The 22,067-nt window shown below is 49.1% G+C and overlaps 2 protein-coding genes across 2 annotated transcripts; one reads left to right on the top strand and one right to left on the bottom strand.

Moving 5' to 3' along the window:
- The first annotated feature begins 3,982 nt into the window (after positions 1-3,982).
- On the top strand, positions 3,983-5,201 carry LOC116998614 (erythroblast NAD(P)(+)--arginine ADP-ribosyltransferase-like). Its single transcript, XM_033064590.1, has 2 exons — positions 3,983-4,733; positions 5,116-5,201. Exons 1-2 carry the CDS (start codon positions 3,983-3,985, stop codon positions 5,199-5,201), a joined length of 837 nt encoding a protein of 278 aa, XP_032920481.1.
- Positions 5,202-7,669: 2,468 nt separating this feature from the next.
- Positions 7,670-9,061, bottom strand: LOC116998579 (NAD(P)(+)--arginine ADP-ribosyltransferase 2-like). The gene is made up of 2 exons (XM_033064441.1): positions 8,317-9,061; positions 7,670-7,755 (listed from the first exon to the last, which is right to left on the bottom strand). Exons 1-2 carry the CDS (start codon positions 9,059-9,061, stop codon positions 7,670-7,672), a joined length of 831 nt encoding a protein of 276 aa, XP_032920332.1.
- Between the last annotated feature and the right edge of the window lie 13,006 nt (positions 9,062-22,067).

The following is a 22,067-nucleotide window of genomic DNA, read 5'->3' as shown; positions in this document are numbered from 1 at the left end:
TGTCAGGAGCCGTCAGGGGATTGGTGGCAACCCTGTGCACTCTGCAATGCCCACCTGAGAATCGCCCCTCATGTGGGGAAGAAGGCTTGGGAGCATGGGGGGAGGAAGGAGGGCAAGGGGTTTTTAACTGGGGACCCAAACCCAAACTTTCCACAATTTTTCATCTAACTTTACATTAATGTGAAAGAGAGGAATAAATATAGCAACTGGTAAGTCTCCCTCAGCCTGAACATGGTACAACTTCTTCCATATGCTGTGCCAATAAGAATTCAAAAAACCAGAATCCTCTCTAGTGTTGGAAAAGTATTTAAAAATCCAATGAATAAAATTTTTATGATATCACTAAGAAAACTTAAATTCCCCCCATTCAAGAGTACCAGAACTTGTTAATGGATGCCTCTCTCAGGGGGGCCAAGCTTAGGGTGACTGAGCTCATTGCCCATCCTGGAGCTTTGTTCCAGTGCCCAGAAATAAAAGGGAAAATTAAACAAAAAGACCCAAATATATAATTAAGTCAGAGCACAATCCCCAATATTGATTCCAACTTACGATTTTTCTTGGGGTACAGGAGGCCCATTGAGTCAAGTCAAGACTGCTGGGCAGGTGCTCAACCCATCCACCAGTCCTCGGGATTCTTCTCCCAGGCATTGAGTGGAGGGTCCCGGTCACCCCTTGGATTGCGCTTGCTGAAATGTGAGGGGTTTTGGGGAAGCAGCAACCCAGAAGTGACTTGTGTCCTGCAGCTGATGCATCAGGAGTCGCTTCTCCAGGGACCCCCAAGCAGAGATCCCTGTTCGGGCACCACTCGCTGCAGAGGGCGGTGCCCAAGGTGCTGTGACTGCCCTAGAGAAGCATTTTTATAAAGACGTGTTCTGGGGAGCACAGGCACACTCGCCTCGCCACTGGGATCATCAGCTCCTTGGTGAGAAGTGCTTTTGGGGGATGCAGAACCGAGACGGGGTCTTTGTGTGGGGTTCTGCAGAGAGCCTTTATTGGGTCTTGCCACAAACGAGTGCCAGGGACTGGACTGGTTTGAAAGCAAAACCAGTGAGGGACTCCAAGTCAGAAATAAAATTTAATAGGAAAAAAAAGAGAAAAAAATAAAATATATGCAATAGTAGAAAAGAAAAACTGTGGCAGGATCAGAATTCAACCTGACACTCCTCCGGTTAGGGTGGTGGTAGCAGTCCAGATGAAGTGCTCTTGCTGAAGTTGTGATCCTGTAGAAAGTTCTGGTAGCTCATGGAAAGCAGTGGGAAAGGCTGCTCTGATGTTCCAAATCTCATTTTTTATCTGGGTAGGAAATGCTTGGCTCCTCCCCCTGGGTGGAGCATCTCCCCATGGGATGATGGAATTGTATCAGTTGTACAGTGGGACTCACTGGCCCATGATCAGGAGAGATCTCCTGGAGGGAGAAGGGGTCTGGAAAAGATAAAGAACATTGCCCCCTGGTTTTTAAGAGCTGGCCCATTAGTAGGAGATATCTCCCACAGAGATAAGGATCACTGCCCCACCTGGTTTATAAAACATGGCCCATTAACGACTCGAGGATGACCTCCCACCTGTTGGTAGCTATTCCCCCCACCCTGTCTTTCTCTCTCTCCCTCTCCCCTTTTACTTCATTTCCCTTTTTCTCTCTGTCCTCTATCGTAAACCAAGCTGTTGGCACTGAATAAAGTGCATTGTTGCTTGCTGCAGAAGAAAACTCGAGTCCCTCGCTGTTTGTCTTTTGCACCCTGGGATCGAATGAACCATCGGGACTCCCGTGCGTGTTAGGCGGATCGTGACACCTGTTAATTGCTCGTTAGTGCTGCAAACGCCAGCACTGGTGCAGGTCAGAACTCAGATTCCCAATGTGTGCTCGGTGCAGTGTCTGCAGAATGAGAGCTGAGAAAGGAACACAAGTGATAATTTTGGCTGCAAAGTGAGGGTGTCTGCTACTCAAAGGTGGCCCCAATGTCAGCATCTCCCAAGGGATCTCCAGACTTCAACAAAACCCTTGGAGCTTTTTGTGTACCAATTACAGCAACCAAAATGTGAGATACTTGTCAGAACAACTCAATCACAGAACAACTGTGAGATGCAGCAGTGACTGTTCTCCTCACCCAGGGACCAGGAAATTCAGTCTGGGACTGAAGTTTGTGGTAGATGCTTTACTCACCGCAACCACAGGGTGTTGCACCAATGCAGAGTTCGCAGTGCCACAAAGAGCTCTGGAAGTGGCAGCAGGAGAAAGAGCAAACACAGGAACTCACTTGAGATCTGCTTTGGGCATTGCTCATGCACATGGAGCCACATGGAAAGAAAGAAATCCATTCCCAGCACAGGGATCTGTGATTAAATATGAACAGGAAATATTGTCCCTCCTTGACAGCACCCAAGGAAGGGGCAGTGCCACAGCCCAGGGCACAGCAGCTCGGGGATTGCCAAATCTTGGGGGAAATAGCCTGGCAATAAAGCACCTGGTGTTCATTCCTGGTAAAGGAATTTCACCCCCAGAGGTGAGGCCTGGATAGAGCTGGGCAGATGGAAAATTGGCTGTTTATGGAAAAGGCCCCAGTAAAGAGGGTGGGTGGCTGATAACTCCCAATAACCAGGCCAGGCCCACCCCGACTGAGGCTGCAGTTGGTGAAGGAGAGAAGCACCAGCCAAGCTCTGGGCAGTCCATGGGATGGGGACAGGTTATCCCCAGGTTTGGGGTGCCTGCAGGGATGTGATCTAGTAGGGGACCCCATTTGGTGTCTGGGGTGTGACAGCAACCCAGTGAGCAGTGGGGAGTGGGACTGGGGGCACTGGGGGGATGTGGGACCGTGGGATTGGGGTCCTGGGGGGTGAGAAATAAGAGAGATAATAGAAAGTTTCAGTTCCCCTGAAGGTGCTGGATATGGCTGAGAGAAGAAGCAATAGCAGAAAAACATCAAAGGTGTAAGAATGGAGACACCTCACGGCAAAGGTGGCTGGAGCTGATGGCGAAACACATGGATTGAAATCATATTTTTGTCACATTCTGTAACACAGAAGTGGAAGCGCCGACCACAAGCGAAAGGTCAAGGCGAGGTGATGCCAGAAATTGAGGCACTCAGTGAAAACCACATCCTTCAGCCCCTTTTATGGCTTCCAAGGGGAGTAAAATTGTCACCTAAAAGAGGCGTAGCAATACAAATTATTGACGATAAAAGCCTGTGTCTGTGTTTGCTAAGCAGCCCATTTATTGAACATGTATAATTAGGGTGGCAGAGCCCTCCTGAGCTGCAGGAGCAGGACAGATCTGCTGTGAGTCCGAGCTGATCAAGAATTCCGGCTCTCTGGTGCCTCCAGCTGTGCCAGGGAGTTCACTCCGACTGATTTCGGTATCAGAGGCTGGGGGGACACTGGGGACACTTGGGGGGGAACAGGGGACTGTGGGATTGGGGTCTGGGGGGCACTCTGGGTGTCATGGGACTGGGATTGGGGTCATGGGGAGGTCTGGGGGAAAGTGAGGGGGGACACGGGATGGTGGGAGTGGGATTGGGGTCATGGGGGGTTGGGACACACTGTGGGGGTAGGGGGTGATGCCCAGATTTGGGTTGAGGTTCTGGGGTGACACCAAAGAAATTGGGGACTGGGATTGGGGTGTGGGGACAGGCTGAGGGGAACCCTGAGGGGCTCAGGGAGTGACCCCAGGATTTGGGCTGGGGTCCTGGGGGGGTCTGAGGGGAATTGTGATCATTGGAGTAGGATTGGGCTCCTGGGGGGGCTGTGGTGGTGTGGGACTGGGGTCGCTGGGGACTGGGGGACGTTGGGGAGGCAAAAGTGACCCCAGGATTTGGGATGAGGGACCCCAGACATGGTGAGGGGTCTCCTGGCCAGGAGTGCCTCCCTTCCCCCTGGGCTGACCCCACTGCCCTCCCCAGTCCCTCACTGAGGAACCCTCCCTGTGTCCCCTCTGTGTCCCCTCAGTGTCCCCCAGTGCCCACACTGCTCCCTGTGGCCTCTCCCCTCCATGGCCCTCCTGACTCTCACACTGGCACTGCTGGCAATGACTGTGGCCACCACGGCCATTGAGGAAAAGCCCCTGGACATGGCCCTGGGCTCCTTCGATGACCAGTACCAGGGCTGTGGCCCTGCCATGGAGGAGGCATTGCCAGCCCTGCACCACTCCGAGTTCCAGAACAATTCTCTGTTTGCCAAGGCCTGGTCTGCGGCCGTGGCAGAGTGGCAGGAATTGGGGTCCCCTGTGTCCCCTCTGTCATCCTCAGACCAGGCCATCGCCATCCAGGCCTATGGGGTGACTGACCTGTACGACTATTTCGATGTCTATGTGAGGGCTATGGGGCACTCCCCCCAGGAATACCGGGACAATTTCCACTTCAAAACGCTGCATTTCCTGCTGACCAGAGCTGTGGCCACACTGAAGGCGGCTCAGAAGGGGCAGAAATGTCAGTGTGTGATCCACCCTGAGCTAAAGTACAAGTTCTATGCAACTCCTGGCAACATCGTCCGATTTGGTCAATTCACATTGTCATGGGATTCCGTTGATGACAGAACGTCACCACACCCCACGGTGTTCAAGGTGCAGACATGTCACGGCGTGGAAATCAATGCCGTCATTGGAAAAACCAATGATAAAGTGGTTCTGATCCCACCCTATGAGAAGTTCAAGGTCACCAAAGTCATCGAGAAAGGGGACAAGGTGGAGATCCACCTCGACTCCATCGGGACCTACAGCAAATACAACTGCGAGTGGCTGACAGGTGGGGACAGCCTGGGGCCATGGGGACACCCACTGGGGCCATGGGGACAGCCTGGGGCCATGGGAACAGACCTGATGAGGCACAGGGGACAATGACTCTGACTGGGGACTGGGGACAGGGACAGAGGCATCAACAGTTTTTGTGGGGGCATGGACACCCTGTGCTGGGGACACCAATTGTGGGGACAGGAATGAGCTCAGTGGGCATGGGGACATTAACATCCATGACAGGGCACGGGGAAAGGGACCCCCTGATCCCGTGTCACCTCTTGTCACTGTCACCTCATGGCCTCCATCTCTCCTGTCACCCCCAGCCCCGTTATGGCCACCCCTGACCCCCTCACTCCCCCATGATCCCCCTGACCCTTCTCTTTATTCCACAGGTGGGAGCGTCCCCAGGGCCCCCTTTCACATTGGAGGACTCCTCCTGGCCACCACAGGCCTGGCAGTGGCCACCGGCATCCTCTGAGCCCCAAAACTACTACAGCCACTGTGGCCACTGTGGCCATCAAGGACATTGTGCAAAGAAGTTCTCTTAAAAAATTGTAGCCAAGAAATCGCATCAATTCTATCAAAACAATTCTATTAAATAATTGTATTAAGTCAATTGTATATAACTAGTCTATTGAAATTTCTATCAACACAATTTCATTAAATATTTGTATCAAAACAAAGAAAGTGGCACCTGAACTGGGACCTCTGCTCGAGGGTTCCTGGAGAAGTGACTCCTGACGCATCAGCTGCAGGACACAAGTCACTTTTGGGTTGCTGCTTCCCCAAAAACCCCTCACATTTTAGTGAGGGCTATCCAAGGGGACACTGGGATCCTCCACTCAATGCCTGGGAGAAGAATCCCAAGGACTGGTGGAGGGGTTGAGCACCTGCCCAGCAGTCTTGAGTTGACTCATCGGGCCTCCTGTACCCCAAGAAAAATCGTAAGTTGGAATCAATATTGGGGATTGTGCTCTGATTTACTTATATATTTGGGTCTTTCCCTTTAATTTTCCCTTTTACTTCTGGGTGTGGGAACGAAGCTCCAGGATGGGCAATGACCTCAGTCACCCTACACTTGGCCCTCCTGAGAGAGGCATCCATTATCAAGTTCTGGTACCCGTGAATGGGGGAATTTAAGTTTTCTTAGGGGTATCTTAAAAATTTTGGTTTTTGGATTTTTAAATAGTTTCCGAACACTATAGGGGATTCTGGTTTTTTGATTTCTTTTTGGGACAGTGCAGGGAAGAAGTTGTATAATGCTCAGGCTGAGGGACACTTACCAGTTGCTATATTTATTCCTCTCTTTCACATTATTGTAAAGTTAGATGAAAAATTGTGGAATGTTTCTGGTTTGGGTCCCCAATTAAAAACCCCTTTCTCTCCTTCCTCTCCCCATGCTCCCAAGTCTTCTTCCCCACATGAGGGGCGATTCTCAGGCAGGCGTTGCCAGAGTGCACAGGGTTACCACTGATCCCCTGACAGCTCCTGATAGAAGTTCAGGCTGTCAGGGTGTGGCAATAGATTTGTGGGGACCCAATTCTCCTATTACCCAAGATTTTGGGAGTTCAAAGTTTTTGCTGTAGAGCTAGGAGTGGCAAAAAAATTAGCAACACACAGCTTCCTTCAGAGGCAGAAAAAAGGAATTTGTTATAGAAGCAATCAGACTTTTATAGACTAGATCACAGAACCAGGATAGAATCAAACTGATTGCTCCAAGGAAGGTGACAGCCCTTGCAGACATGCTTTCACCCAAACATCACATCTCTCACACATCCTACTCTGCCAACAGCAGGTGCTCATCTCTGTTATTAATTCTTTCTCTTCTGTTTTCCTTTGAGTAGCTGGAGAAAACTCAAGTTGCATCTTTCCCTGGCTTTCACCAGTATCCCACACAAACTCTCGGGTGAAACCACCTGGGTGCTGTGACAAACTTCACGTCTTCTCATGTGGAGACATCAAGGCCCATTTTGAACACTCCTAAAGACCCTGACCCACTGAGTCGTTTTTCATGGACATCACCGCCCATCTTCCTATAAACTCCAGCCCTGTGAGGGCGGTGATGGCCTGGCACAGGCTGCCCAGAGAAGCTGTGGCTGTCCCGTCCCTGGCCGTGTCCCAGGCCAGGCTGGGTGGGCCCTGGAGCAGCCTGGCCCAGGGGAAGATGTCCCTGGCCTGGCAGGGCTGGCCCCAGACGTGCTTTAAGGTTGCTCCATCCCGAACCATTCCCGAGTTGCAGGGGCCGGGCTCGTGCTGCCGCCTGCTGGTGGCACCCGGAACTGCAGCTGATTTCCCGCTCTCACTGCTGCCCTCCAGTGGGCAATTCCCGAATCACAACTGCCAGAATCCCAAAATCCCAGAATGGGTCAGGATGGAAGGATCCATAGTGGGCACCTGGTCCAAGCTCCCAGCTCAGGCAGTGTCACCCTGAACATAGGATTGGGTCCAGAGCAGCCCAGAACTGGACACGGCACTGGGCAGAGGTGGACATGGCACCGAACAGAACTGGACACAGCACTGAACAGAACTGGACACCCCATGGAATTGCTTTGATACCATTAATTTAGGGAACTGTTTGGATACAATTGATTTGAAACAATTATTTAAGAGAATTAATATGATACAACACTTCAAATATATTTATTTTATATAATTGTTCTGCACAATGGCCTTGGTGACCACAGTGGCTGGAGTGGTTGTGGCTGCCTTGTGGCTCAGGGAGTGCTGGTGACCATGGTGGTCCCAGTGGCCTTGGTGCTTATAGTGACCATGGTGGCCACAGGGCCAGTGGTGGTCACAGTGACCTCATGGAGGCAAGAGGCCAAGGTGTTCAAAGTGGCAGTGATGGCCTTGGTAGCCTTGATAACCTCGTTTCTCTGACTGTCCAGTTAGTCTTGGTGATCATGGTGGCCACAGTGACTCTGGTGACCTTGGCGACTTCATGGCTCAGATGATCCCGGTGGCCACTGCCAGGGCTGTGGTGGCCAGGAGGAGTCCTCCAATGTGAAAGGGAGTCCTGGGGACGCTTCCACCTGGGCGATAAAGAGGGGGGTCAGGGGGACAAGGGGGAGTGAGGGGGGATCAGGGGGTGGCCATAACAGGGGCAAGGGGTGACAGGAGAGATGGGGCCCATGAGGTGACAATTACAGAGGGTGGCAGGGAATCAGGGGGTGCCGTAGGGGGTCCCACCCACCAACGTCCAGCACACAGGACTTGTCCCCAGAGCACTGTCTGTTGAGAGGAGGGACATGGTTGGAATGGGGATGTCCCTGTCTCGGGTTAGATGTGGGGGTCCCTGTGCCCTGTCATGAATGTTCCTGTCCCCATGCCCACTCTGCGTGTTCCTGTCCCGAGACCTGGTGTCCCCAGCACAGGGTGTCCTTGTCCCCATACACACTGTGAGTGCCCCTGTCGCTGTCCCCCATCCCCAGTCACTGTCATTTTCCCCTGTGCCTCATCAGGGGTGTCCCCATGGTCCCAGGCTGTCCCCATGGCCCCAGGGGGTGTCCCCATGGCCCCAGTGGGTGTCCCCATGGCCTCAGGCTGTCCCCATGGCCCCAGGGGGTGTCCCCATGGCCTCAGGCTGTCCCCACCTTTCAGCCACTCGCAGTTGTATTTGCTGTAGGTTCCGATGGAGTCAAGGTGGATCTCCACCCACTCCCCTTTTGGGATGATTTTGGTGACCTTGAACTTCTCAAAGGGTGGGATCAGCACCATAAGAATGTTGGAAAATCCAGTGAATGTGGTGATGTCCGCGCCGTGACACGTCTGCACCTTGAACACTGTGGGGGCTGACACACTGCCGTCAATGGAACCCACCGACGGCGCGAACTGACCGAACCGGACGATGTCACCAGGAGTTGCATAGAACTTGTAGTCTGTCAGATGGATCACACTCTGACATTTCTGCCCCTTCTGAGTGGCCCTCAGCGTGACCAGAGCTTTGGTCAGCAGGAAATGCAGCGCTTTGAAGTGGAAATTGTCCCGGTATTCCTGGGGGGAACGCCCGACAATGCTCACGTTCCCATTGAAATAGTCGTGCAGGTTAGGCGCCACATAGGCCATGATGGCAATGGCCTGGTCTGGGGATGACAGAGGGGACACAGGGGACCCCAATTTCTGCCACTCTGCCTCAGCTATTGGCCAGACCTTGGCGTACAGAGGATTCTTCTGGAACTCGGAGCTATTCAGGTCCGGCAATGCCTCCTCCATGGCAGGGCCACAGCCCTGGTACTGGTCATCGAAGGAGTCCAGGGCCATGTCCAGGGGCTTCGTCGTCATGGCCGTGGTGGCCACGGTCATTGCCAGCAGTGCCAGGGTGAGAGGCAGGAGGGCCATGGAGGGGAGAGGCCACAGGGAGCAGTGTGGACACTGGGGGACACTGGGGGACACTGAGGGGACACTGGGAGGGTTCCTGAGTGAGAGACTGGGGAGGGCAGTGGGGTCAGCCCAGGGGGAAGGGAGGCACTCCTGGCCAGGAGTCCCTGCACATGTCTGGGGTCCGTCATCCCAAATCCTGGGGTCACTTTTGCCTCCCCAACGCCCTCCATGGACCCGAATCCCACAGTACCACAACCCCCCCAGAATCTCAATCCCATGATTACAATTCCCCTCAGCACCACCAGTATCCCGGCCCAAATCCTGCGGTCACTCCCTGAGCCCCTCAGTGTTCCCCTCAGCCTGTCCCCACACCCCAATCCCACTCCCAGTCCTCAATTTCTTTGGTGTCACCCCAGAACCTCAAACCCAATCTGGGCATCACCCCCTACCCCCACAGTGTGTCCCAGCCCCCCATGACCCCAGTCCCACTCCCACCATCCCGTGTCCCCCCTCACTTTCCCCCAGACCACCCCATGACCCCAATCCCAGTCCCATCACCCCCCCAGTGTCCCCCATGACCCCAATCCCACAGTCCCCTGTCCCCCCCAAGTGTCCCCAGTATCTCCCAAGCCCCTCATACCCAAATCAGCTGGAGTGAACGCCCTGGCACAGCTGGAGGTACCAGAGAGCCGGAATTCTAGATCAGCTCGGACTCACAGCGGATCTCTCCTGCTCCTGCAGCTCAGGGTGCTCTGCCACCCTAATTATAAATGTTCATCAAAATGGCTTCTTAGCAAACACAGACCCAGGCTGTTCCCGTCAATAATTTGCATGGCTCCGCCTCTTTTAGGTGACAATTTTACTCCCCTTAGAAGCCATAAAAGGGGCTGCAGGATGTGGTTTTCACTGAGTGCATCAGTATCCTGCCTCACCTTGCCTTGAGCTGCTGCTTTTGATGCGCATGGCAGCTTCTGTGTTACAGAACATGACAAAAACATGAGTTCAATTCATGTGTTTAACCATCAGCTGCAGTCACCTTTGCCGTGCTGCGTCCCCACTTTTACATCATTTTATCTTTTTCTGATAGTTCATCTTCCAGCCCCAACCAGCCCTTCAGGGGAACTGAAACTTTCTGTTCTCTCTCTTATTTCTCAAGCCCCAGGACCCCAATCCCAGGATCCCATGCACTCCCAGTGCCCCCAGTCCCACTCCCCACTGCTCAATGAGTTGCTGTCACACCCCAGACACCAAATGGGGTCCCCTACCTGGTGACACCCCTATAGGCACCCCAAACCTGGGGATAACCTGTCCCCATCCCATGGACTCCCCAGAACGTGGCTGGTGCTTCTCTCCTTCACCAACTGCAGCCTCAGTCAGGGTGGTCCTGGTCTGGTTATTGGGAGTTATCACCCACCCACCCTCTTTACTGGGGCCTTTTCCATAAACAGCCAATTTTCCATCTGCCCAGCTCTATCCAGGCCACACCTCTGGTGGCGAAATTCCTTTATAAGGAATTAACACCAGGTGCTTTATTGCCAGGCTATTTGCCCCAATGGATTTGGCATCCCCCGAGCTGCTGTGCCCTGGGCTGTGGCACGGCCCCTTCTTTGGGTGTTGTTGAGGACGGACAACATTTCCTGTTCATATTTAATCACAGATCCCTGTGCTGGGAATGGATTTCTTTCTTTCCTTGTGGCTCCCCAGGCATGAGCAATGCCCAAAGCAGATCTCAAGTGAGTTCCTCTGTTTGCTCTTTCTCCTGCTGCCCCTTTCAGAGCTCTTTGTGGCACTGTGAGCTCCACCCTTGGTTCCACATCCTGTGGTTGCGGTGAGCAAAATATCTACCACAAACTTCTGTCTCAGATTGAATTTCGTGGCCTCCAGGATGAGGAGCACAGTCACTGCTGCATCTCACAGTTGTTTTGTGATTGAGTTGTTCTAACAAGAGTCCCGCATTTTGGGTGCTGTCTTTGATACACAAAGATCTCCAAGGCTGTTAAAGTCTGGAGATCCCTTGGGAGATGCCGACATCGGGGCCATCTTTGAGTACCAAACACCCTCACTTTGCAGCCAAAATCATCACTTGTGTTCCTTTCTCAACTCTCATTCTGCAGACACTGCACCGAGCACAGATTGGGAATCTGAGTTCTGACCTGCACCAGTGCTGGCGTTTGCAGCACTAACGAGCAATTAACAGGCGTCACGATCCGCCCAACACGCACGGGAGTCGCGATGGTTCGTTCGATCCCAGGGTGCAAAAGACAAACAGCGAGGGACTCGAGTTTTCTTCTGCAGCAAGCAACAATGCACTTTATTCAGAGCCAACAGCTTAGTTTATGATAGGGGAGAGAGAGAGGAAAAGGGAAATGAAGTAAAAGGGGAGAGGGAGACAGAGAAGGATGGTGGAATAGCTACCAACAGATGGGATGTCGTCCTCGAATCTTCCGTTGCTGTTTTCCGTCCGTGGGGAGAAAAGGTAATGGATGATTTTATGGATTAGATCACACAACCAGGATAGAATCAAACTGATTGGTCCAAGGAAGGTGACAGCCCTTGCAAACATGCTTTCACCCAATCATCACGTCTCTCACACATCCTACTCTGTCAACAGCAGGTGCTCATCTCTGTTATTAATTCTTTCTCTTCTCTTTTCCTTTGAGTAGCTTGAGAAAACTCAAGCTGCACCTTTCCCTGGCTTTCACCAGTATCCCACACAAACTCTCGGGTGAAACCACCTGGGTGCTGGGACAAACTTCACGTCTTCTCATGTGGAGACATCAAGAACCATTTTGAACACTCCTAAAGACCCCGACCCACTGAGTCATTTTCACAGACATCACCGCCCATCTTCCTATGAACTCCTGCCCTGTGAGGGGGGGGATGGCCTGGCACAGGCTGCCCAGAGAAGCTGTGGCTGCCCCGTCCCTGGCCGTGTCCCAGGCCAGGCTGGGCGGGCCCTGGAGCAGCCTGGTCCAGGGGAAGATGTCCCTGGCCTGACAGGGCTGGCCCCGGACGCGCTTTAAGGTCACTCCATCCCGAACCATTCCCGAGCCCCGGGGCTGGGCTCGTGCTGCCGCCTGCTGGTGGCACCCGGAACTGCAGCTGATTTCCCGCTCTCACTGCTGCCCTCCGGTGGGCAATTCCCGAACCACAGCTCCCAGAATCCCAAAATCCCAGAATGGGTCAGGATGGAAGGACCCAGAGTGGGCACCTGGTCCAAGCTCCCAGCTCAGGCAGTGTCACCCTGAACACAGGATTGGGTCCAGAGCAACCCAGAACTGGACACGGCACTGGACAGACCTAGACTCCCCATGAAATTGCTTTGATACCATTAATTTAGAGAACTGTTTGGATACAATTGATTTGAAACAATTATTTAAGAGAATTGATATGATGCAATACTTTCAATGTATTTATTTTATATAATTATTCTGCACAATGGCCTTGGTGGCCACCGCGGTCACAGTGGCTGTGACTGCCTTGTGGCTCAGGGAATGTTGGTGATCATGGTGGTCACAGTGCCAGTGGTGGCCACAGTGACCTCATGGAGGCCATGGTGGTCAAGGTGGCCGTAGTGGCAGTGGTGGCGTTGGTAGCCTTGATAACCTTGTTTCTCTGGGGGTCCTGGTGGTCTCGGTGATCATGGTGGCCACAGTGACCCTGGTGACCTTGGTGACTTCGTGGCTCAGAGGATCCCGGTGGCCACTGCCAGGGCTGTGGTGGCCAGGAGGAGTCCTCCAATGTGAAAGGGGGTCCTGGGGACGCTCCCACCTGGGGGTTAAAGAGAAGGGTCAGGGGGACCATGGGGGAGTGAGGGGGTCAGGGACAGCCACAGCGGGGGATAAGGGTGACAGGAGAGATGGGGGCCATGAGGTGACAGTGACAGGGAGTGACAGGGGATCAGGGGGTGCCGTGGGAGGTCCCACCCACCCATGTCCAGCACACAGGGCCTGTCCCCACAGCACTGTCTGTGCAGAGGAGGGACTGGATCAGAATGGGGGTGTCCCTGTCCCCAACCAGATTTGGGGGTCCCTTTCCCTGGGCCCTGTCATGGATGTTCCTGTCCCCAGGAACTTTGCACATTCATGTCCCCAGACTTGGTGTCCCCAGTACGGAGTGTCCTTCTCCCCTCTCACAACATGGGTGCCCCTGTTCCTGTCCCCAATCCCCAGTCACTGTCATTGTCCCCTGTGCCTCATCAGGGCTGTCCCCATGGCCCCAGGGGGTGTCCCCATGGCCTCAGGTGGTGTCCCCACCTTTCAGCCACTCGCAGTTGTATTTGCTGTAGGTCCCGATGGAGTCGAGGTGGATCTCCACCCTCTCCCCTTTTGGGATGATTTTGGTGACGTTGAACTTCTCGAAGGGTGGGATCAGCACCATAAGAATGCTGGAAAATCCAGTGAATGTGGTGATGTCCGCGCCGTGACACGTCTGCACCTTGAACACTGTGGGGACTGACACACTGCCAGCAATGGAACCCACCGACGGCGCGAACTGACCGAACCGGATGATGTCACCAGGAGTTGCATAGAACTTGTAGCCTGCCAGATGGATCACACTCTGACATTTCTGCCCCTTCTGAGTGGCCCTCAGCGTGACCAGAGCTTTGGTCAGCAGGAAATGCAGCGTTTTGAAGTGGAAATTGTCCCGGTATTCCTGGGGGGAGCGCCCGGCAACGCTCACGTTCCCATTGAAATAGTCGTATAGATCAGGCGCCCCAGAGGCCTGGATGGCGATGGCCTGGTCTGGGGATGACAGAGGGGACACAGGGGACCCCAATTTCTGCCACTCTGCCTCAGCCATTGGCCAGACCTCAGCGAAAAGAGGATTCATCTGCAACTCGGAGCGCTTCAGGGCCGGCAGCTCCGCCTCCATGGCAGGGCCACAGCCCTGGTACTGGTCATCGAAGGAGGTCGGGGCCATGTCCAGGGGCTTCATCGGTATATCCCCGGTGGCCACGGTGATTGCCAACAGTGCCAGGGTGAGAGCCAGGAGGGCCATGGAGGGGAGAGGCCACAGGGAGCAGTGTGGGCACTGGGGGACACAGAGGGGACACAGAGGGGACACAGAGGTGACACTGGGAGGGTTCCTCAGTGAGGGACTGGGGAGGGCAGTGGGGTCAGGCCAGAGGGAAGGGAGGCACTCCTGGTCAGCACCCCCCTGCACATGTCTGGGGTCCCTCATCCCAAATCCTGGGGTCACTTTTGCCTTCCCAACGCCCTCCATGGACCCGAATACCACAGTACCACAACCCCCCCAGAATCCCAACCCCACTCCCATGATTACAATTCCCCTCAGCCCCACCAGGACCCCAGCCCAAATCCTGGGGTCACTCCCTGAGCCCCTCAGTGTTTTCCTCAGCCTGTCCCCACACCCCAATCCCACACCCAGTCCCCAATTTCTTTGGTGTCACCCCAGAACCTCAACCCAAACCCGGGCATCTCCCCCTACCCCCACAGTGTGTCCCAGCCCCCCATGACCCCAATCCCACTCCCACCATCCCGTGTTCCCCCTCACTTTCCCCCAGAGCACCCCATGACCCCAATCCCAGTCCCATGACACCCCCAGTGCCCCCTAGACCCCAATCCCACAGTCTCCTGTTCCCCCCCAAGTGTCCCCAGTGTCTCCCCAGCCCCTGATACCGAAATCAGCCGGAGTGAACTCCCTGGCACAGCTGGAGGTACCAGAGAGCCGGAATTCTTGATCAGCTCGGACTCACAGCGGATCTCTCCTGCTCCTGCAGCTCAGGGGGGCTTTGCCACTGGGTATTTATCCACCCTAATTATAAATATGTATTAAACAGGATGTTTAGCAGACACAGAACCAGGGTTCCCCTGTAAATATTTTGCCCTGGTCTGGCTGTTTTAAGACAGAACTTTATTCCTCTGGGGTGTCACATAATGAGATTCCAGGGTGTGGTTTCCTCTCAGTGCCCCAATATCCTGCCTCACCTCGCCTTTCAGTTTCTCTTTTGGGCAGCACTGCCACTTCTGTGTTACAGATTTTGGCAAAACCTTTCACAGCAGCTTCCGTTAATTTGTTTTTCCACCGGCTCCAGGAAGCTTTGCCTGTTGTGTCCCCACTTTTATATAATTTTATATTTTTCTGCTATTGTTTCATCTTGCAGCCATATCCAGCACCTTCAAGAGAACTGAAACTTTCTGTTCTCTCTCTTATTTCTCACCCCACAATACCCCAATCCCACGGTCCCACATCCCCTCAGTGCCCCCAGTCCCACTCCCCACTGCTCACTGGGTTGCTGTCACACCCCAGACACCAAATGGGGTCCCCTACAAGGTGACATTCCTGGGGATAACCTGTCCCCATCCCATGGACTCCCCAGAGCTTGGCTGGTGCTTCTCTCCTTCACCAACTGCAGCCTCATTCGGGGTGTGCCTGGTTATTGGGAGCTATCACTCTCTTTATTTTCAATTAATTTAATTAATTTTTAATTTTTAATCTGCCCAGCTCTATCCAGGCCTCACCTCTGGGGGTGAAATTCCTTTTTCAGGTGTCAGGTTAGACCCCCAGTGCTCTTAGGCACAAACTTTGTTGGGTTATTTTAAATGAGCAATCTTAGAATAGTTGATAAAAGGCTGATTATTACAAAGACACATCAGTCTCAAGAGCAAAGTCACAGATATTAAACTCCATGCTAAGTTCTGGTATAAAGCCCTAAATAAAATTGGAAGTTGGCCTGTCAAGATCCCCTGAAGTTGATGTTGCTGTGGCAGCTCCTGTTTTCTTCTTGGGTGTTGATGATGGCAGTGACAGAGCAAAGCAAATCAAAAAGAAAACGGCAAAAAGAAAATGGTAAAAAGCAAAAGGCAAAAGGCAAAAGACAAAAAAACCAGTGGTAAAAAGCACCAGTTCTTATATAGAATTTTCCCAACAAGCTAAGACACAAACTTGGACCAACATTTTTTAACCTATTAGAATTCCAGTTTCTTAACGCACCAGGTCAGGAATAAACTTTACATATCAACTCTCTTTAATATTAACTCATATTAACTCTCTTGATCTATATGAAAAATATAAGCAATATTTTTACTAGAGATCTGTTATGTCTAAAACTATTTTTCCTGGAGCCTCCACTGAAAACACTCGTATGTTTTCCAACTTTCACTTGAACTTGCACTTCTACCTTGGCATCTGAGACCTTTTACTCACTAAAAGCACTTAAAGCTCATTCTAAAACTTGAACTTACACCTCTACCTCATGTGTGAGTGGCTTAACACACTTCAATGCATCCAAAGACTTTAATTCAATCCCTGCACTGTGATTTCTGTCTGAAGAATTCAGTGAGTGCGTCAAGTCACTGAGTCCAACACCAATCCGTTCTGGGAATTTGGGATTGTGGGAGTTGTAGTTCAGGAATTGCCCACTGGAGGGCAGCAGTGAGAGTGGAAAATCAGCTGCAGTTCCAGATGCCACCAGCAGATGGCAGCATGAGCTGGTGGCACTGTGCATGTGCAGTTCCGGGTGCCACCAGCCGGTGACAACACGAGATGGTGGCACTGCGCAGCTGCAGTTCTGGGTGTCACCAGCAGGTGGCAGCACGAGCTGGTGGCACTGAGCATGAGCAGTTCCGGGTGCCACCAGCAGGTGACAACACGAGCTGGTGGCACTGAACATGTTCAGTTCCAGGTGCCACCAGCAGGTGACAACACGAGTTGGTGGCACTGAACATGTTCAGTTCCAGGTGCCACCAACAGGTGACAACATGAGCTGGTGGCACTGCACATGCGCAGTTCCAGGTGCCACCAGCAGGTGACAACACGAGCTGGTGGCACTGAGCATGCGCAGTTCCGGGTGCCACCAGCAGGTGACAACACGAGCTGGTGGCACTGAGTAGCTGCAGTTCCAGGTGCCACCAGCAGGTGGCAGCACGAGCTGGTGGCACTGTGCAGCTACAGTTCTGGATGCCACCAGCAGGGGCAGCACGAGCTGGTGGCACTGAGCATGTGCAGTTCCGGAAGCCACCAGCAGGTGACAACATGAGCTGGTGGCACTGAGCAGCTGCAGTTCCAGGTGCCACCAGCAGGTGACAATACAAGCTGGTGGCACTGCACAGCTGCAGTTCCAGGTGCCACCTGCAGGTGACAACACGAGTTGGTGGCACTGCACATCACAGTTCCGGGTGCCACCAGCCAGTGACAACACGAGATGGTGGCACTGTGCAGCTGCAGTTCCAGGTGCCACCAGCAGGTGACAACACAAGCTGGTGGCACTGCACATGCACAGTTCCAGGTGCCACCAGCAGGTGACAACACGAGCTGGTGGCACTGAACATGTTCAGTTCCAGGTGCCACCAACAGGTGACAACATGAGCTGGTGGCACTGCACATGCGCAGTTCCAGGTGCCACCAGCCAGTGACAACACGAGCTGGTGGTGCTGTGCATGCGCAGTTCCGAGTGCCACCAGCAGGTGACAACACAAGCTGGTGGCACTGCACATGTGCAGTTCCAGGTGCCACCAGCAGGTGACAACATGAGCTGGTGGCACTAAGCATGTGCAGTTCTGGGTGCCACCAGCAGGTGACAACATGAGCTGGTGGCACTGTACAGCTGCAGTTCCGGGTGCCACCAGCAGGTGACAACATGAGTTGGTGGCACTGCACAGCTGCAGTTCTGGGTGCCACCAGCAGGTGACAACACAAGCTGGTGGCGCTGCGTGGTCCGGCCCAGCCCTGGGGTTTGAGAATGGTTCTGTTAGGAACAAGTTCCTAATTTCCAATTTTTATGTTAATTGTTAATGTTAAATTCCAAGCTTTACCCTGTTCTGATTCTTAATTAATGTTAATTGTTAATGTTGAATTATTGCTTTGTTCTGTTTCAGTCCCCAGTTGTCTCACCTCTGTGCCCTTCCCTTCTGTCGGATGATGCCGCTGCTGCTCCCCTGAAATGGCGCCGGTGAGGAGGGTGACGTCATTGATCTGTATGCAAATGAAGGAGTGCAAAGGCTGCTGGGACACATTTTGGAGTTAAAACTCCTTAAAACAACGAACCCAAATGACATCTGGAGCTGGGAATGGTGTCCCCAGGTTGGGAAAACAGGACAGAACACGAATTTATCATCCTGAGCTGCCTTGATTTTGTTGTCATGACCTAAACATCATCCTACCAACATGACCCCCTGGACTTAGAGCTAAAATTGATTTTTTTGGGATTTCTTCCTCCTCTTCTCCTCCTCCTCCTTTTCCTCCTCCTCCTCCTCCCCCTAATAATATAAGTACTAAATAATAATAGAAATAATAATAGAAATACTAAATAATGATAGAAATGCTAAATAAAAATAAAAATAATAATATAAATACTAAATAATAGTAGAAATACTAAATAATAATAGAAATAATAATAAAAATACTAAATAATAATAGAAATATTAAATAATAATGGAAATATTAAATAATAATGGAAATACTGAATAGTAATAAAAATATTAGTATAAATGCTAAATAATAATAGAAATAATAGAAATACTAAATAATAATAGAAATAATGAATAATAGTAGAAATAATAATAGAAATACTAAATTATAATAGAAATACTGAATAATAATAAAAATATTTATAGAAATACTAAATTATAATACAAATAATAATAGAAATACTCAATAAGAATAGAAATACTAAATTATAGAAATAATAATATAACTATAAAATAACAATAGAAACACAAAATATTAATAGAAATAATGATAGAAATACTAAATAATAATAGAAATAATAATATAAATACTAAATAACAATAGAAACACTAAATAATAATAGAAATAATAATAGAAATACTCAATAAGAATAGAAATACTATATAATAATATAACTAAAAATAGAAATACAAAAAAATAGGAATAATAATAGAAATGCTAAATAATAATAGAAATAATAATAGAAATACTCAATAAGAATAGAAATAATAATAGAAATACTAAATAATAATAGAAATACTGAATAATAATAGAAATACTGAATGATAATGGAAACAATAATAGAAATACTAAATAATAATAGAAACAGTAATAGAAATGCTAAATAATAATAGAAATAATAATAGAAATGCTAAATAATAGAAATAATAATAGAAATACTGAATAATAATAGAAATACTAATAGAAATGCTAAATAACAATAGAAATACTGAATAATAATACAAATAATAGATAAAAAATTTGTGTTGATTATAAAAGTATTGAGGTTTGTATAAACCAGAATGCTGAGGTCTGAAGTGACACTGGATAGAGGAAAAATGTGATTAAATCATTCTGTTTTAAATCCCCTGTTAGGAATATTATGTTTGTAAATAATTTGTATCCACTACCAGTTTATAAAATCAGACTTTGCAATTGATGGATTTTGTAAAATCAGAATTCCTGCCTTTGTTAGATCAATGACTGCCTATCGTGATAATTGATAAAAGATTTGTGTTAATCATAAAAGTTTTGAGTTTGTATAAACCAGAATATTGAGATCTGAAGTGACACCCGATAGAGGAAAAATAATATTATAATAAAATAATATTGTAAAAGAATAATAAAATAATAGAATAATAGAGTAATAGAGTAATAAATAATAAATAATAAATAATAAATTTATTTAATTATTATTATATAGACATCTGTATAAAATCACTGGGAGATTTTTAAATTATTTTTTTGTATTTTTATGTTATAATAGAATAATAGAATAAAGGAATAATAGACTAATAGAATAATAAAAGAATAGAAAAATAAATAATAATAATTATTTATTTATTCATTCATTTATTTATTATTATATAAACCTCTGTATAAAATCTCTGGGAGTCAGTCCCATCGATAATTATCTGGTCTTGGTGGATAAAATGCCAGAAATCAGAAGTTTTGGGTTTTGTAGATAGGCATTCATTGATAAAACAAAGGCAGAAATTCTGATTTTGCAAAATCAATCAATTGGAAAGTCTGATTTTACAAACTGGTAATGGATACAAATTATTTCGAAACATAATATTCATAACAGGGGATTTAAAATAGAATTATTTAATCACATTTTTCTTCCATCAAGCGTCACTTCAGACCTTTGTATTCTGGTTTATACAAACCTCAAAACTTTTATGATTAACATGAATCTTTTATCAATTATCGCACAAGGGGATTTAAAACAAAATTATTTAATCACATTTTTCTTCCATCAAGTGTCACTTCAGACCTCAGCATTCTGGTTTATACAAACTTTAATCACATTTTTCCTCTATCCAATATAATTTCAGACCTCAGCATTCCGGTTTATACAAACCTCAAAACTGTTATGATTAACACAAATCATTTATCAATTATCACAATAGGCAGTCATTGATCAAACAAAGGCAGAAATTCTGATTTTGCAAAATCAATCAATTGGAAAGTCTGATTTTACAAACTGGTAGTGGATACAAATTATTTACAAATATAATATTGCTAACAGGGGATTCAAAACAGAATGATTTAATCACATTTTTCCTCTATCCAGTGTCATTTCAGATCTCAGCATTCTGGTTTATACAAACCTCAATATTTTCATGATTCACACGAATCTTTTATCAATTATCACAATAGTCAGCATTGATAAAACAAAGGCAGGAATTCTGATTTTACAAAATCTACCAATTGGAAAGTCTGATTTTACAAACTGGTAGTAGATACAAATTATTTACAAACATTATATTCCCAACAGAGGATTTAAAACAGAATGATTTAATCACATTTTTCTTCTATCCAATGTCACTTCAGACCTTTGTATTCTGGTTTATACAAACCTCAAAACTTTTATGATTAACATGAATCTTCTATCAATTATCGCACAAGGGGATTTAAAACAAAATTATTTAATCACATTTTTCTTCTATCCAGTGTCACTTCAGACCTCAGCATTCTGGTTTATACAAACTTTAATCACATTTTTCCTCTATCCAATATAATTTCAGATCTCAATATTCTGGTTTATACAAACCTCAAAACTTTTATGATTAACACGAATCTTTTATCAATTACCACACAAGGGGATTTAAAACAAAATTATTTAATCACATTTTTCTTCCATCAAGTGTCACTTCTGACCTCAGCATTCTGGTTTATACAAACCTCAATATTTTCATGATTCACACGAATCTTTTATCAATGATCACCCCTCCCTGGATCCTTCTCCAGGCTGAGCAGTGGGACATGGGGACAGCCCTGGGGCTTTGGGACATGGGGACAGGGATGGGACAGGGACAGGGATGGGACAGGGACAGGGACAGGGGCAGGGACAGGGACAGGGGACACGGATGGGACATGTGGACAGGGACAGGGACAGGGACAGGGACAGGGACAGAGACAGGGACAGGGACAGGGATAGGGACAGGGACAGGGACAGGGACAGGGACAAGGACACAGATGGGACAAGGAGACACTGATGGGACACATGGACAGGGACAGGGATGGTGACAGGACAGGGACAGGGAAAGGAACAGGGACAAGGACAGGGAAAGGGAAAGGGACAGGGACAGGAGCAGGGACAAGGACAAGGACAGGGACAAGGGACAAGGATGGGAAAGGGACAGGGATGGGACAGGGACAGGGACAAGGACAAGGACAAGGACAGGGATGGGACAAGGACACGGATGGGACACGTGGACAGGGACAGGGACAGGGACAGGGAGAGGAATGGGACAGGGACAGGGACAGGGACAGGCACAATCCCAGTGCTGACATTTTCCGTCCTCCCAGCAGAGCTGCACTGAAATTAAGGGACTTCAACCTCAATTAGTGAAGTTAGGCCTGACTTAGGGGATCTCAACCTGAATTAAGGGATTTCAACTTAAATTACGGGATTTAAATCTGAATTAGCAGAGTTAGGTCTGACTTAGGGATACTCAACCTGAATTAGCAGAGTTAGGTCTGACTTAGGGGATTTCAACCTGAATTACAGGATTTTAACCTGGATTAGCAGAGTTAGGTCTAATTTAGGGGATTTTTACCTGGATTAGCAGAGTTAGGCCTGATTTAGGGGATCTCAACCCGAATT

This window comes from Catharus ustulatus, chromosome 1 (assembly GCF_009819885.2).
Source record: "Catharus ustulatus isolate bCatUst1 chromosome 1, bCatUst1.pri.v2, whole genome shotgun sequence".
Classification (NCBI taxonomy): Eukaryota; Metazoa; Chordata; class Aves; order Passeriformes; family Turdidae; genus Catharus; species Catharus ustulatus.
This window is presented reverse-complemented; position numbering and strand designations above follow the sequence as displayed.

Coding starts and splice junctions, on each gene's coding strand:
- LOC116998614 (XM_033064590.1), top strand. CDS start 3,983: ATGGCCCTCCTGACTCTCACACTGGCACTGCTGGCAATGACTGTGGCC. Junction 4,734..5,115: donor CAACTGCGAGTGGCTGACAG/GTGGGGACAGCC, acceptor TTTATTCCACAG/GTGGGAGCGTCCCCAGGGCC.
- LOC116998579 (XM_033064441.1), bottom strand. CDS start 9,061: ATGGCCCTCCTGCCTCTCACCCTGGCACTGCTGGCAATGACCGTGGCC. Junction 7,756..8,316: donor CAACTGCGAGTGGCTGAAAG/GTGGGGACAGCC, acceptor TTTATCGCCCAG/GTGGAAGCGTCCCCAGGACT.